Consider the following 12,902-nt stretch of genomic DNA (forward strand, 5'->3'; position numbering starts at 1 on the left):
TCCCCTATTTTATCAGCTACCTCTTTTAGCAGGAATGAATTTAGCAGATGATGTTCTGAATTAGGCTCTTGGGAATTGGAGGTTGAGAAGAAGGATTGGGGTGTGTGTGTGTGTGTGTGTGTGTGTGTGTGTGTGTGTGTGTATAAGGTCAGGGGACGAGTGGTAGAAGAATCTTTGGGAGGACTATTAGAAGCAAACCATCTCAGTCATCATTTTACAAAAGCCTGGACTTCTGACCAGCCCCTCATCTTTAACTTATCCATTAACCCTGGCCAGGACCCAAACTGACTGTTTTTGTCAGGGGCCAGAACAGGACCATTCAAAATACCTAACATGAACAGGAAGCATTAGTCCTGTCCTTCCTCTAAATGTGGTGACTAAATTGGCTCAGGTTGAGGTGTTTTCTAAACTTCCCTAAAATCTGGCCTTAGAAGCCGGATCTCGAAGCTGGATCTGGCTGGATTCCTCCCTGGCCTGGACCCGCCTATATGGGGAGGACCAGGGATGAGTGTCAGGGGGCATGGGGAGGGCAAGGCAGCTCATTATGGCAGCTGCCAAGAGGTCTCCCACCAAACTGTTCAAAGCCTTATCGGCTTGGAGGTATTTCTAATACCATTTCCGTTCATTGTTTCCTCTTGGTCATTAAGAGGAGGCCAGTCCCCTGTTGTGGCAGTTCACAGCTATTGTGGTGGGAAGGGGGTGGCTGGTGGACGTCACCACTTGGGTTTTATCTGCCTGGCTGCAGGGAGTCCGCAGCCCCTGGGCCAGTCAGCAGCAAGCCAGGGCAGAGCTGCGGCAACCCCATCAGTGCAGCAGCCACTGGAGAGCATGGCCTAGGGCTGGCGGCCGCCGTGTGCCTGTTTCCCAAGGGACCTTGGAGATACCTGCAGCCCCATTTGCAGGGGAAGGTATGGTCTTCTGGGAGGAAGGCTGGCTCAGTTGTGGGAGAAAGATCAGGGCTGACCCCTCCCTCTGGGGAGCTGGGCTTCTCACTCCCTGGACTAGAAGGGCCTTGTTTAGAGGGTGATTCAAAGCCAGGGACCATCCTAATGCCCCCTCATCCACTTGCCTCTGGGGGTCCCGTGGCTGCTTCTGTTCCTGCCTGGGCTTTACTGCTTATACTACTCGACTACAGGAGACTGGAGCAAGCCTTGCCCTCACCTCTGGTACTTTCTGGGAGCAGCCTGCTGTGCCTGTGTGTGGGCAGGCTGTAGGAGAGGACCTCTGCTTTGGGACCAAGACTTAGCCATGACTGACATCAAAGTATTCCTTCCACATACAGTGGGGCCTTGACTTACAAGTTTAATTCGTTCCGTGACGGAGCTCGTAACTCAAGTTACTCGTATGTCAAATCAGTAAAGTGAACGAGTGAGACTTGTGATGCTGGGCTGATGTTGTGGCGTTCACTGTGACGTTCGCTGCGCCAACTAGCAGTGGGGTATCTGAAGCTGGCTCATAACCCGAATTTTAGCTCCCAACTCAAAGCAAAAAATCAGCCGAGAGACAGCTCCTATCTCGAAAAACTCGTTAGTCGGGACACTCGTAAGTCAAGGCCCCACTGTATATGTAATAGATGGGGTTTATCTCTCTTTGTTTGGCTGGCTGGGGTATTGGGTGGGAAAGGAGTCACCTCCAGTGAATCTCAAGGGACAGATTCCACACTTAATTTAGCAAATGTGACAGGGGCTCTAAGGGATGTGTGCTCTGCCAGCCAGTGTCAATTGTCTCTCCCTGGTGGGCCACACAGTGGGTACTCTTGTCCAGGCTCAGGGCTGCTGGACTTCTGAACATCGATCAGATCAACTGTCCGACATCTCCTGGGTACTGGGGGATGGAGATGAGTGAGGAGCTCATGGTACAGCAGGGGTGACGGACCCCCAAACGTGGCTCCTGAGTGTTCTCCAAGTCGGGGTGTCTGGGTAGGAACAAAAGCAAAAGATAGTTTCTACCCTCCTGTTTGCTGCCAAGTGTGGAAGGGGCAGGAAGGAATTAGGTGTGAACTAGCTGTTAACTTCTGCAGGCATGCAGGGAAATGAGAAGGGCCAGGCTGGCCTGGAGGCCTGCAGAGGAGAAGGCGGAGCCCTCCTCACTGTCCTGGCTCTGAGACTGCTATTTGGGAAAGGAGCCGGGGTCCTGGCTCACAGTGACTGTTACTCTTGGGCCCGGCCAGGGACTTTGTTTTGGGACCAGCACTCCATGTTCAAAGGCAAACTCAGGCCAATGAGGATCAATCTTTTCTCTTGCTTAAAAGTAATGTTCTTTCCATTTCACGCATGGACAGTAGCATATGCCATCTATGTGGGCAGTGACCACCAGCTCATTTCTCCTGCTTCTCTGCAGATGATTCCTGCCAGGCTGGCGAGGGTGCTGCTTGCTCTGGTCCTCACCTTGCCAGGTAGGTACCAAAGTGCTCCCACTCTCCACTCCTGCCCCAGGACTATTGGGAACAACCCCCTTCCAGAAATAAGCGGGTGTGTCTGCAGCTCACCTGTGTCCGACCTGGGTTAGGCCAGAGTCCCTGGTTGCCTGGTCAATTCCTCTTGGAGAAGTACTGCAGAGCTCCCTGCCCCTGACTTGTGTTCCTCAAGGAGCAGGTGCCTGCAAATGCCTTCTTCAGTTGGGGAATTAATAAGTACAAGGGCCACCCAGAACAGTCTATATGATGGGGCAGGAGCATGGGGAGAAAGGAATCCAAGACGCCGATAGGTTACTAGTTTTAGAAGGGATTGTGGAGGTCATCTAGTTGAACCTCTCATATTACTGATGAAGAGACTGAGGGTCAGAGAGGAAAAATGCTCCAAAGTCACACTGAGCCAAGACCAGAGGTCAGGTTTCCTGGGTCCCAGGCTAGCACCTTTTCACTGCATTGCATCGTCTTCCTTCTGTCACTGAGATTCTGAGTCTGTGAGTGGCAGGAGGGACCTTTTTCTGACCCTGGCCTGTCCCCACTTATACCACTCAGGCCAGCAGCACCCAGTCTGCGGCATACAGGTTAGTCTGGGACAAAACATACATGGATCACACCCTCTGAATCTTCCAGCTGGGGACCCAGAAAATGGATTTGACAGATTTTAACAGATTTTCTGATGTTCCTCACCTGCCAAAACACACACACACACACACACACACACACACAGAGTATGAGGGTGGAGTAAGCATATGACCCTGTAGGAGTTAACACTCTATAGATTCTGTGTATCAGACATGTAGGCTGATCTGTTTAGAATTAATATGTTCAAGGTATACAAGTAGATTAATGTAGAAAGATGCTCATTACAATCAGAAAATGTAAAAGAGTGCTAAAAACCTAACAATAGGGGGTTATACTATATTCATCTAATGTGAAGTATAATGTAGTCACTAAAATCATATTTTGGAAGTATATACAATGGTGTGATAAATTCTTGAAAATATTGAGAAATTGGTTATAATTTGCATGGGATGATCACCATTTTATAAAAAACCCACAATTGTGTATATGCTGTAAAACAGAAGAAAAACATACTAAAATGTTAACTCTAGTTATTGCTGAATGTTACTTATGGATGATTTTAACATTTTTGTATTTTTCTTCTGTATTCTCCAACTTTTCTATAGTGAGCATGTATCACATTTTAAATGCATATGGAAATGGCATTAAACCAAATAGATTTCCTGAAAAACTGTTCTTCCATTGTTGCTGTGAGTCCTGGATCATATTTGGGGGCCGAAAGCAACAGGTTTAGCCTTGTTTAGAAGGGAAAGTACTTGCCCACAGCCCAATTTCCGTGAGATGCAGCCTCATTTCTACAAGGCTTTTTGGGCTGGTGGTCTCAGCTGTGCTCACCTGTGACCTCTCCTTCCAGGGACCCTTTGTGCAGAAGGGTCACTTGGCAGGTCACCAATGGCCCGATGTAGCCTTTTTGGAGACGACTTCATCAGCACCTTTGATGAGAGCATGTACAGCTTTGCTGGAGACTGCAGTTACCTCCTGGCTGGGGACTGCCAGAAACACTCCTTCTCGCTCATAGGTGAGTCCTGGGCACCGAAAGGAGGAAGAGGGAGTGGGAGCCAGCTGAGCTCAGCCCTGGCATGTGGGGGTCTGAAGGGTAGGGGAGATTTCCTTACAACAGTGCCTGCTCTTGAAGATCCTGCATAGAGCACCATGGGGAATGGCCTTTCCATCACACAGGACTCCTCTTGGCTTCTCCGTGGGTCTCTCTCCATGGAGCCTGGTGGGATGGAGAGTCTTCATGCTTCTCCAGTGATTGTGGCCACTGCTCTGGGTCCAGGCAACACTCTGGGAGCTCAAAGCATCAAGAGAAATGATGAAGTAGAAGGAACTTTGTAACAGGCAAAGCCCCTAGCACCAGGCAAGGATCTCTGTGTGTGGTTGGTGGAATTCAGAGCATCACACTAGTGTTGAGCACTTCCTGTGTTCTTGGAAAACTGCCGGTATCATGCCCATGTCATCTCTGCACCCCCACAGTAGTTCCGAGATGTAGGGGCAGATATAATCACTCCTGTCTTGAAAATGGAGAACTCACAGAGGTTGTCTGATTCTATGACAGATAATAAAAGGAAGACCTGGGTTTTGATCTTGGGTTTGTCAGGGTGAAGGAACTTTCCAAGGCTGGAAGTGAGCCTGGAGGCAGTGACAGAAACTGGGGTTTGGTGACCTTCTCACTCTAAGAATTAATCAGATGTGTGTGCTGTGTGAGTGAGGGATGCTACACAACGTAGCAGAGGCGGGGTCCTCAGCCTCGGGGAGGTTGCGATGGCAATGGACAGACCCACATTGGGGAGAAAAAAAGCAAGCCCTACTTTCCCTGGGAAATTGAAGGCTTAGGTCCTTCAATCTCAGGTGGTCCCAATGTTTATTTTAAGTGGATTTTTCTACCTTAAAAATTATAGTGCATTTGTCGGAACATGAATGGAACCTGAGGGCATTGTGCCATGTGAAAAAAATCAGAGAAAGACAGATACTGTATGATCTCACTTATACGTGGACTCAAAAAGCAAAACAAAACAATGTAACACCAAACTCATAGGAGAAAGAGACTAGATTTGTGGTTACCAGGGTTGGAAGGTGGGGAGTGGAGAACTGGATGAAGGTGTTCAAAAGGTACCACATTCCAGTTATAAGATGAGTAAGTACTAGAGATAAAAGGTATAACATGCTGACTCTAGTCAACTCTGCTGTATGGTGTATTTGAAAGTTGCTAAGAGAGTAGATCTTAAAAGTTCTCCTTATAAGGAAAACTCATTTTTATTTTTTCCTCTCTTTTAGTTGTATTATCTATCTATCTATCTATCTATCTATCTATCTATCTATCTATCTATAAAAATCATGATGGAGGTGGTAGAGACCTTCCACCTGTGATGGGTCTGGGGGTGTCAGTGGAAATGGAGGGTAACGGGGAAGATTTTGAAAGAAGGAAATAATGATACCCTCTGGCTTTGAGCTTCAGCGGTGTTTCAAGGAAGAGGGGTTTCCATGGAGACACTAGGGTGCCTTGGAGGGGTTGCTGTCTTGACCCCACAGTGTCTTAGCTCTGCTCTGCTCCAGACTGCTTACCCTGGAGAAGGGTTTGTGAGCAATACATAATCAAATCTTAGTACCAGGCACAGAGTTCACATTCTGGGGCCAGGGGGTTGAGCAGCATGTTGGAAAAGCCCCCTCCACTACTTAAACCCAACTCTGGAACCCTTCCCCTTATGGTAGCCCCAGTAGTCAGGGTTATCAAGCTATGTTGATGCCTCTGAGCTGTCGCTGTCACCTCCTCTAGGAAGCCCCCACCCCACCCCTTTCTAGAACTGGGCTCATCAACTTGTGCTGATGGGCAGTTTTTTCCCCATAGGACCTGGTGGCTGAGTCCCCAGCAGGAAATCGAAGCATAGAAAGAACCAGAGTTGGAGTCATAAAACCTGTGCTCTCTAATCTGGCTCTTCATGGAGTGTCCTTAGGGGAGTCACACAGTGTCTCGCAGCCTCCATGTCCTCATCTTTAAAATAGAGACATTGTCAGGACCAAGGGAGATATAATATTTGCACATGTAAAGCGTTACCCAAACCTTAGTGACTGAAAGCAGCCACCTTATAGGACGTGCACTTGTCTGATGGGAACAAGGTAGAGACCAGGGGCTGCTGGGTTCTGGGGCCATTTCTGTCAAGGGTAGGGTAACATCAACACCCTCCCCAACATGTTAGCCTGCCTCTCTGGCTATCCTGAGTTTCGTGGCCAAGGAGGAATTGAAGAGCTGTGTTAGGCCTCTCTTTCAAAACATCTCAGTGCTCCCTCCTCTCCCTGCCCTGGGTCCTTATTCTTATAACAATTTGCTCTTTTCAAGTGTCAGTTTTCTCGCAGGTCATTGGCCTAGACTAGACTATGGACCACACTCTAATGGAGATTGGTTTAATTGATGGTGGTGGTGAGTAAGGCATAGGGAGGAGAGAAATAATCTGAGGAGGCTGGGCCTGAGATTGGGGGGAGGGGGGGACTGGTCCTGCTGCTTCAGGGGCATGGGGCCAGGGGCCGGGGTCCAGCAGGCTTGGACACTGCGGATTTAGTTCCGTGAGCATGACTGTGTCCTCGTACACAGCTCTGCTCCATTGTTCTCCAACGACATCCTGTTTTCTCAGTTCTAACTTGCAAATTCCCATTCCTCTCTGAGTGTCTGTGGACCTTGTACACATCCTGAGTAAATTGTTTATGTCTCAGGCTGAAGGGCTGCCCGGTGCAAAGGGGAGGCCCTTTCCTTGACCAGGCTCCTCCAGGGCAGGCAGGCAGGCTCCAGGGTCCCAGGCCAAGGCCACCAGCAGAGGGGAAAAGGAAGAGACGACAGGAGTCCTGCTTGGAGAGACTGCTCTTTTAAAGCCACCCTGTAGGATCTGGCTCCCAAGCCAGCCCAGAGAGAGCCAGAAACCCCCACCAACGTGCTGAGTCACTTCCCCAGCTCAAGCCATAGTGTCCGCATCAGCGAATGGCATCAGACCCAATTTCTGTTTCTCAGCGTTTGGATAATGATCACCTCCATCAGAATCACAGGGGAGGGCAAAGTGTTCGTTTGGAATGCAGACTAGCCAGCTCCGCACTCGAATATTCCAGAAAGCACTCAGAGCTGCTCTGGCTCCGATTGCCAGCCTGCTTTCCAGGCTGCTGCTTCTCCAACATGAGGGGGAGACCTTGTTCCCCACCTAGATCCGCAGGCACTGAGCTCAGGAGCCATGGGGAGAGCGTCCCTGGTTTGCTCTGGCCTCTTGGGAGGTGGAGACCCAGCCCATCTTCTCCTAGCAGCTATGGGAAGTGCTAACCTGCAGGCAAGGAGTGTGGGTGTGTCCCCTCCACGCTCTCCCCCTCCTCCAGGCTCACTGGCAATTTCTAAAGGGTTGTCTTCCGAATGGCTGCACATCATGATTCCCCTGAGTTCTGCAGGGAGGGAACCAAGCAAATAAAATAGAAGGCTGACCTAGAGTTCTCCCCTGCATTAGTGCTTAACTGAATCCAGGTGTCCTGTTAGGCAGCTGTGGGGCTAAGGGAATCTGGACTGTGAGTCAGAAAACCCAGGTGTGGGGCTCCACCCCAAGTTAACTCTTCTCACTGGGGTGATTTTCCCCCAGAGGACATTTGGCAGTGTCCGGAACATTTTGGGTTGTCACAACCGGGGGTGGATGCTGCAGGTGGGTAGAAGCGGCCCCACCACAAGGAAATACCTGGCCCAGGTGTCATTGGTGCGAGATGGAGCAACCCTGCTGTAAACTCAGGCTTCCGTTTCTCCACCTGTAAAAGGCAGCCAGTCTAGATCAGTGTTTTTCACACCGAGTCATGCCCTGGGGATCTCAGAATTAACTTACTGGATGTAACCAGCTTTTACAAAATTAATGGAATAAAACAGAAGACATCAGAGAATATCTGAGTGCATGGCACACGGTGAGGATAAGTATCATTGTGTGAAATGCGTGCGTGTGTACGTACTGGTTTGTAAAGGAAATTGTGTTTTTACTCTGCTTTTCTGGGGGAAAATGGTTTAAAGCCACTTGTTTTGATGATCGCCAAGATTCACAGTGCTGCCAGAGTAGGCTTTTCGGAATTGAAGACTTCTCCAGGATACATTTCCAAAACTCCTCTTGCTGCCTCCTGCCTGGGAGGAGGATAGGCGCCATCTGGGGCCTCCCTCAGCTGCCCCGGGGCAGCAATTCCACAGGCTCCTGGCAGTTCAGTCCTCACGAAGGATTCCAATCCCAGTCCCCTGTCCACTTGCGCCCCTAGATGGGTGATGATCCTGGGCAGCCAGCCCCATGTCCCCACCGGGATGCTGCCTCACACAGCACTCAGTGGGCATTGCCCATCAGGCTGCCTCCTCTGCTTCCTAATGCTAATCTCTCCTGGGGTCACAGAGCTGACTGTTCAAATACTTAAACCAGTACCCGGTCTGAGTCCCAGCTCTATCATCAGTCACTAGCTCTATGACGACGGGCAAATTACCTCAAGTATCAGCACCCCCAACCCCGATGGACCTAAGTCCCACGGTCTGTGGGGCCAGGCTGCCTTCATCATTTGCTTGAACAGGGCGGGACTCCATGCACCCACACACAGTGGGAGCCTCGGGGTTCTGTCTCACATTCTCCTGCTTCCTTCTTCTTTGACTTTCTGCTTCTGCTGCATTCTTGGCTTATCCAGCCTTGTAGGCTCTATCTTTCAACTTTGCCATGAGTGGCCTCTGGGCGTGCCTATGCACCTGCTCAGCTCTGTCTCCTGGGGAACAGCTGCTTTGCTGACTTTGCATCTGTGAAAGCTTGGAGGACTGACAGATCTGTGGCTGCAGGGTGGTGGCTCACCCCAAGCCTCCTGATGGTATCCAAAGCCTTCCTTACCCACCCCCAGTCACACACTCCTGGCTGACTTATTATCATGGCCCTTTCTGAATTTCCACGAAGGTGAGGGAGAGCCTGCTAAAGGGAGAGGCTCACAGGGAGTCCTCTCCTGTTTCCAGGAGGGACATGCCTTTGGCTCAGAGACAACAGACATACTGATTGAGTTACCCAGTGAAGCAGGGACAGAACTGCCTGCCCATCTGCTCTATGAGGCTGGGGGTAGATGGCAGGGAGAACTGTCCTGATGGGGCGATGGGCTCTGTGGTTATTAGGGACCTGAATACCCTGACCTCTTGGGCTCATTGTACCCTCTCTGGCAGGCAGGTCATGGATGGAGCCCGCTCATTCCAAGCTGGGGGTAGCATTCAGTGTCAGCCCCAGCAGAGGCCGGGGAAGGGATTTAGTCTTTGGTCCACTGCAAACCAGAGGTTGTTGCCAAGCTGTCTCATTTGTTTGTGTTTTTAACATTTTATTACGAACATTTCCAAACATACAGAACAGGTGATAGAATAGGACAGTGGAGACCCATATACTCACCGCTTGGATTCTTCCATCAACAATTTACTCTTAGCTGTCTAGTTTCGTGTGTTTCTCTTTGGCTAATTTCTGGCTATCAGAAAGTCTGCTCCACCTTTTAAAGACGTGCTAGCTGCGAAACTGTTTTAAGTGAGAATGCAGGGCAGGCAAGACTCTAGTCAAACAGGATGAAAGCCCTTCATCTCAGCTGGTGTCTCCTTTGACTCCTGACTATGGGTCTGGAGCTCTGCACAGTGTGGTATGTGGATTCAGGCCTTCCTGGTGATCTCTGAGCTGCTAACACCATATCATTCAAGACTCTAGTCTTAGAATGGGCGAGTTCAGCGATTTCCAACAGGTATGCTGCACGAATATTTAAAACATGCCATACCTGACTATTTAGTCAGGGGCACTGACCTCTTTTCCTTTAGATTGTCAAATAAAAAATGACAACAGCCAACACAATAATAGCTGTCTGGTGTGAATGAATCAAAATTATACCTATATATTTTTTTGTCAGATTGGCAAAACATGTATTTTTTGGGGTGCTGCAGAATTTTATTAATTAGTTTATGTGCCATGAGATGAAAAAGATTGAAAATTGCTGGGCTAGTTCTTGTGTTGTTTTTTTAAAAACTTATTCTTATTATTAAAAGTTATACAGATGTACCCTTTTTTCCCCATTGACCCCTTCTAGCCCATTCCCTTTCCCCACTTCAGGCCTTCACCACACTATTGTCTGTGTCCATGGGTTATGCATACATGCTTATAAGTTTCTGTTGGGCTAGTTCTTCACATGTGACAGCCCTCACTGAAATTTCACCATAAACCAGTCTATTTTTTTTTTTTTTACTCATTCTGGTTGGTTATGAGTGTGTGTGTGTGTGTGTGTGTGTGTGTGTGTGTGTGTGTCCCAGGTGGCCGCTGTCCTCCAGTAGCCTCAGTCCAGCTCAGGCACCCATTGGGGAACTCCTCCTCGCAGACCTCTGCTGGGCTGTGACTGAGGCGGCTTTGTCCTTCACTCTCTTTATCAGTGGCCCCAGCTGTGGCAATAGGACCTCATGTCAACGAACCTCCCAAGTTTCCTGGACTTCCTTCCACAGACATCCTTGCCTCCTCTTGTGTTGAGGAGCTGGAGCCCACACTCCCCTGATCCTGCTAGGAGAAGGCATGTTTCCTCATTCCCAAAGTTAACTATCCACCTGGGCCCCGGGCCCCATTTCTACAGGAGCCCCATGGCACTGTACTCTCTCTCTTCCTCCAGCCTCCTCTTCCTCCAGCATCTTCTGTCTCGGTCCTCACTGGCTGTCCTCACCTTTCCTCTTTCCATCAGCTTCTCAGACTCTAAGCCTTGAGGTTAGACTCTACCTTGTTCCTCTGTCTCCTTCATCTCCACGGCCTCTCAGTCATCTTTGAATCCCAAGGGCCCTGCTTGAGCACCGGTTCTCAGGGACTAGCTGTGGGTTGCCAGGTCTTCATAATGTTGCAAAAATGTGTCTCCACCTGTTTTTCTGCTTTTGTGTAACTGCCACCACCTGTGTCTCTGTTTGTCCTTCACAACTGGACCATTGTCATGTAGTCAGACTATTTTATCATGTGTTTGGCTATCCAAAAATCTCTAAGGGCAAAACAGATTCTTTATTGTGTCCTAAGTAAGTTCCCCACACAGAATGATGAACTTTACTTACAGAATCTCAACTTCTTCCAGAGAGTAAAATCAGTAAATTGAGGTGGGACTTGTGAATCTCCATTTTAAACAAAGCACCTGTTTAGAGCTGTTCAATAACATTTTAAGTAACCCATCCTAGAGTGCCTGTTACGAACAACTCACTTTTATTTGCTGCCTTACAATGTAGTCAATATTTTCATGCTCATCTTAGCTTTCTATTTAGATTGTAAACCCCCAGAAGAAAGAGGTCATGCTTTTACATTTTTCTTTTGAGAAATAAGGGACTACTAGAAAGCTATGTATCCAGAAGACACTCAATAAATGTTTCTAGATGAATAAAATGAGTGAGCAATGAGATTTTGGGGGAGATTTTTGTTGCTCATTTGTTACATCTTTTGGGGGAAGTTTTCTACAGAGACAGAGATAAGGTTATAGAGGTGATGATTATAAATAAATGTATTAACTCTTTTGGATAATAATCACCACTCCTGACTCCTGTCTTTCAGGGGACTTCCAAAATGGCAAGAGAGTGAGCCTCTCCGTATATCTCGGGGAATTTTTTGACATCCATTTGTTTGTCAATGGTACTGTGCTGCAAGGGGACCAGAGGTAAGTCAGAAGCCCCAAATGTCTGGGAATACCCCTTGCATACCCCCTCTAATTTTTAACGTGAAGAAGCTGGGGCCCAGAGACAGGAAGTAAATGGGTCCAGAGGAAGTCAGGGCTCCTGACTGCTGGTCCGGGCCCTCAGCCACTTTACACCACAGTGTGAACCCTTAGTCTGGGGTTGGGGTTGAAGGGTGGGAGGGACAGCCAGAAAATGTCTGAGAAGCCTACTTCCTAAGCTCATCCTTGTCCTTCCAGTGTCTCCATGCCCTATGCCTCCAAAGGGCTGTATCTAGAAACGGAGGCTGGGTACTACAAGCTGTCCAGTGAGGCCTATGGCTTTGTGGCCAGGATTGATGGCAGTGGCAGCTTCCAAATTCTGCTGTCAGACAGATACTTCAACAAGACCTGTGGGCTGTGTGGCAACTTTAACATCTTTGCCGAAGATGACTTTAGGACCCAAGAAGGTAAGCTTTTCTGGGGTGCCATTTCCTGGGGGTGTGGTTATGCTCATAAACCTTCACTATGGCTCCTCCCCTGGCACGCCAGCCTCTCCAGGACCTCACCTCAATGTATCCCGCAAACCTTATCTCTCAGCATTCCATCTCACTGATGGGACTTCCTGTCATACCAGATCTTGGAGCTCCTCAAACCCGACTTGCTTCAAATTTGAATTCCCCATAGCAACTTACACATTGGAGATGATTGGTAAATGCTGCGTGGTTTGAACAAACCCCCCTGAACCACTATGAAAAAACTTCATAGGTGAAATCTATAAAGGAAGGGCTCAACACTGCCCCCAAAGGCCAGTTTATGTGTGTGCGTGCATGTGTGTATGTTCACAAGCAGTGTGGGTAATGTGGACAATGTGGAAATCACTACTAATTTTTGGTAATTTTAATTACATAAATATTTAACTAGTGATGCTCCCTTGCAAAAACTGAGCATTTGTATATGTTCTCCTTCTTCCTTATCACCTGACTACCCTTCTGATTAAGGGGTTAGTGTGTAAAGAAACAGTTGGCTATTTTTTTCATTAGACTGGAAAATAGTAAGATCAGTTGTTTTTGTCTTTTCCAGCACTGATTTCTCAAACTTTTAATTGTTCAATATGTACATGGGAGGCTATTAATTTTCCTTAAGTACTATGTTAACTGCATCACACCAATTTTGATATGTAACATATTTTCATTTAGTTCTATGAATTTTCCAATTCCCATTTTGAGTTCTTTCTTAACCTATAAAATGTCTTTAAAAT

General features: G+C 48.2%; 1 protein-coding gene across 2 annotated transcripts in view; it reads left to right on the forward strand.

Moving 5' to 3' along the window:
* Positions 1–674: 674 nt before the first annotated feature.
* VWF (von Willebrand factor) overlaps positions 675–12,902 on the forward strand; it is a 119,333-nt gene continuing 107,105 nt past the window's right edge. For both annotated transcript variants that reach the window (XR_004965910.1, XM_036298336.1), the window contains exons 1-5: positions 675–908; positions 2,341–2,395; positions 3,846–4,010; positions 11,545–11,647; positions 11,903–12,111. Coding sequence is in view for 1 of the 2 variants with exons in the window: in XM_036298336.1 (XP_036154229.1) it covers positions 2,341–2,395; positions 3,846–4,010; positions 11,545–11,647; positions 11,903–12,111 (532 nt within the window). In the remaining variant the exon portion in view is untranslated. The remainder of the gene's footprint in view (positions 909–2,340; positions 2,396–3,845; positions 4,011–11,544; positions 11,648–11,902; positions 12,112–12,902) is intronic.

Source organism: Myotis myotis, unplaced genomic scaffold (assembly GCF_014108235.1).
Source record: "Myotis myotis isolate mMyoMyo1 unplaced genomic scaffold, mMyoMyo1.p scaffold_m19_p_3, whole genome shotgun sequence".
In the NCBI taxonomy this organism is placed as follows: domain Eukaryota; kingdom Metazoa; phylum Chordata; class Mammalia; order Chiroptera; family Vespertilionidae; genus Myotis; species Myotis myotis.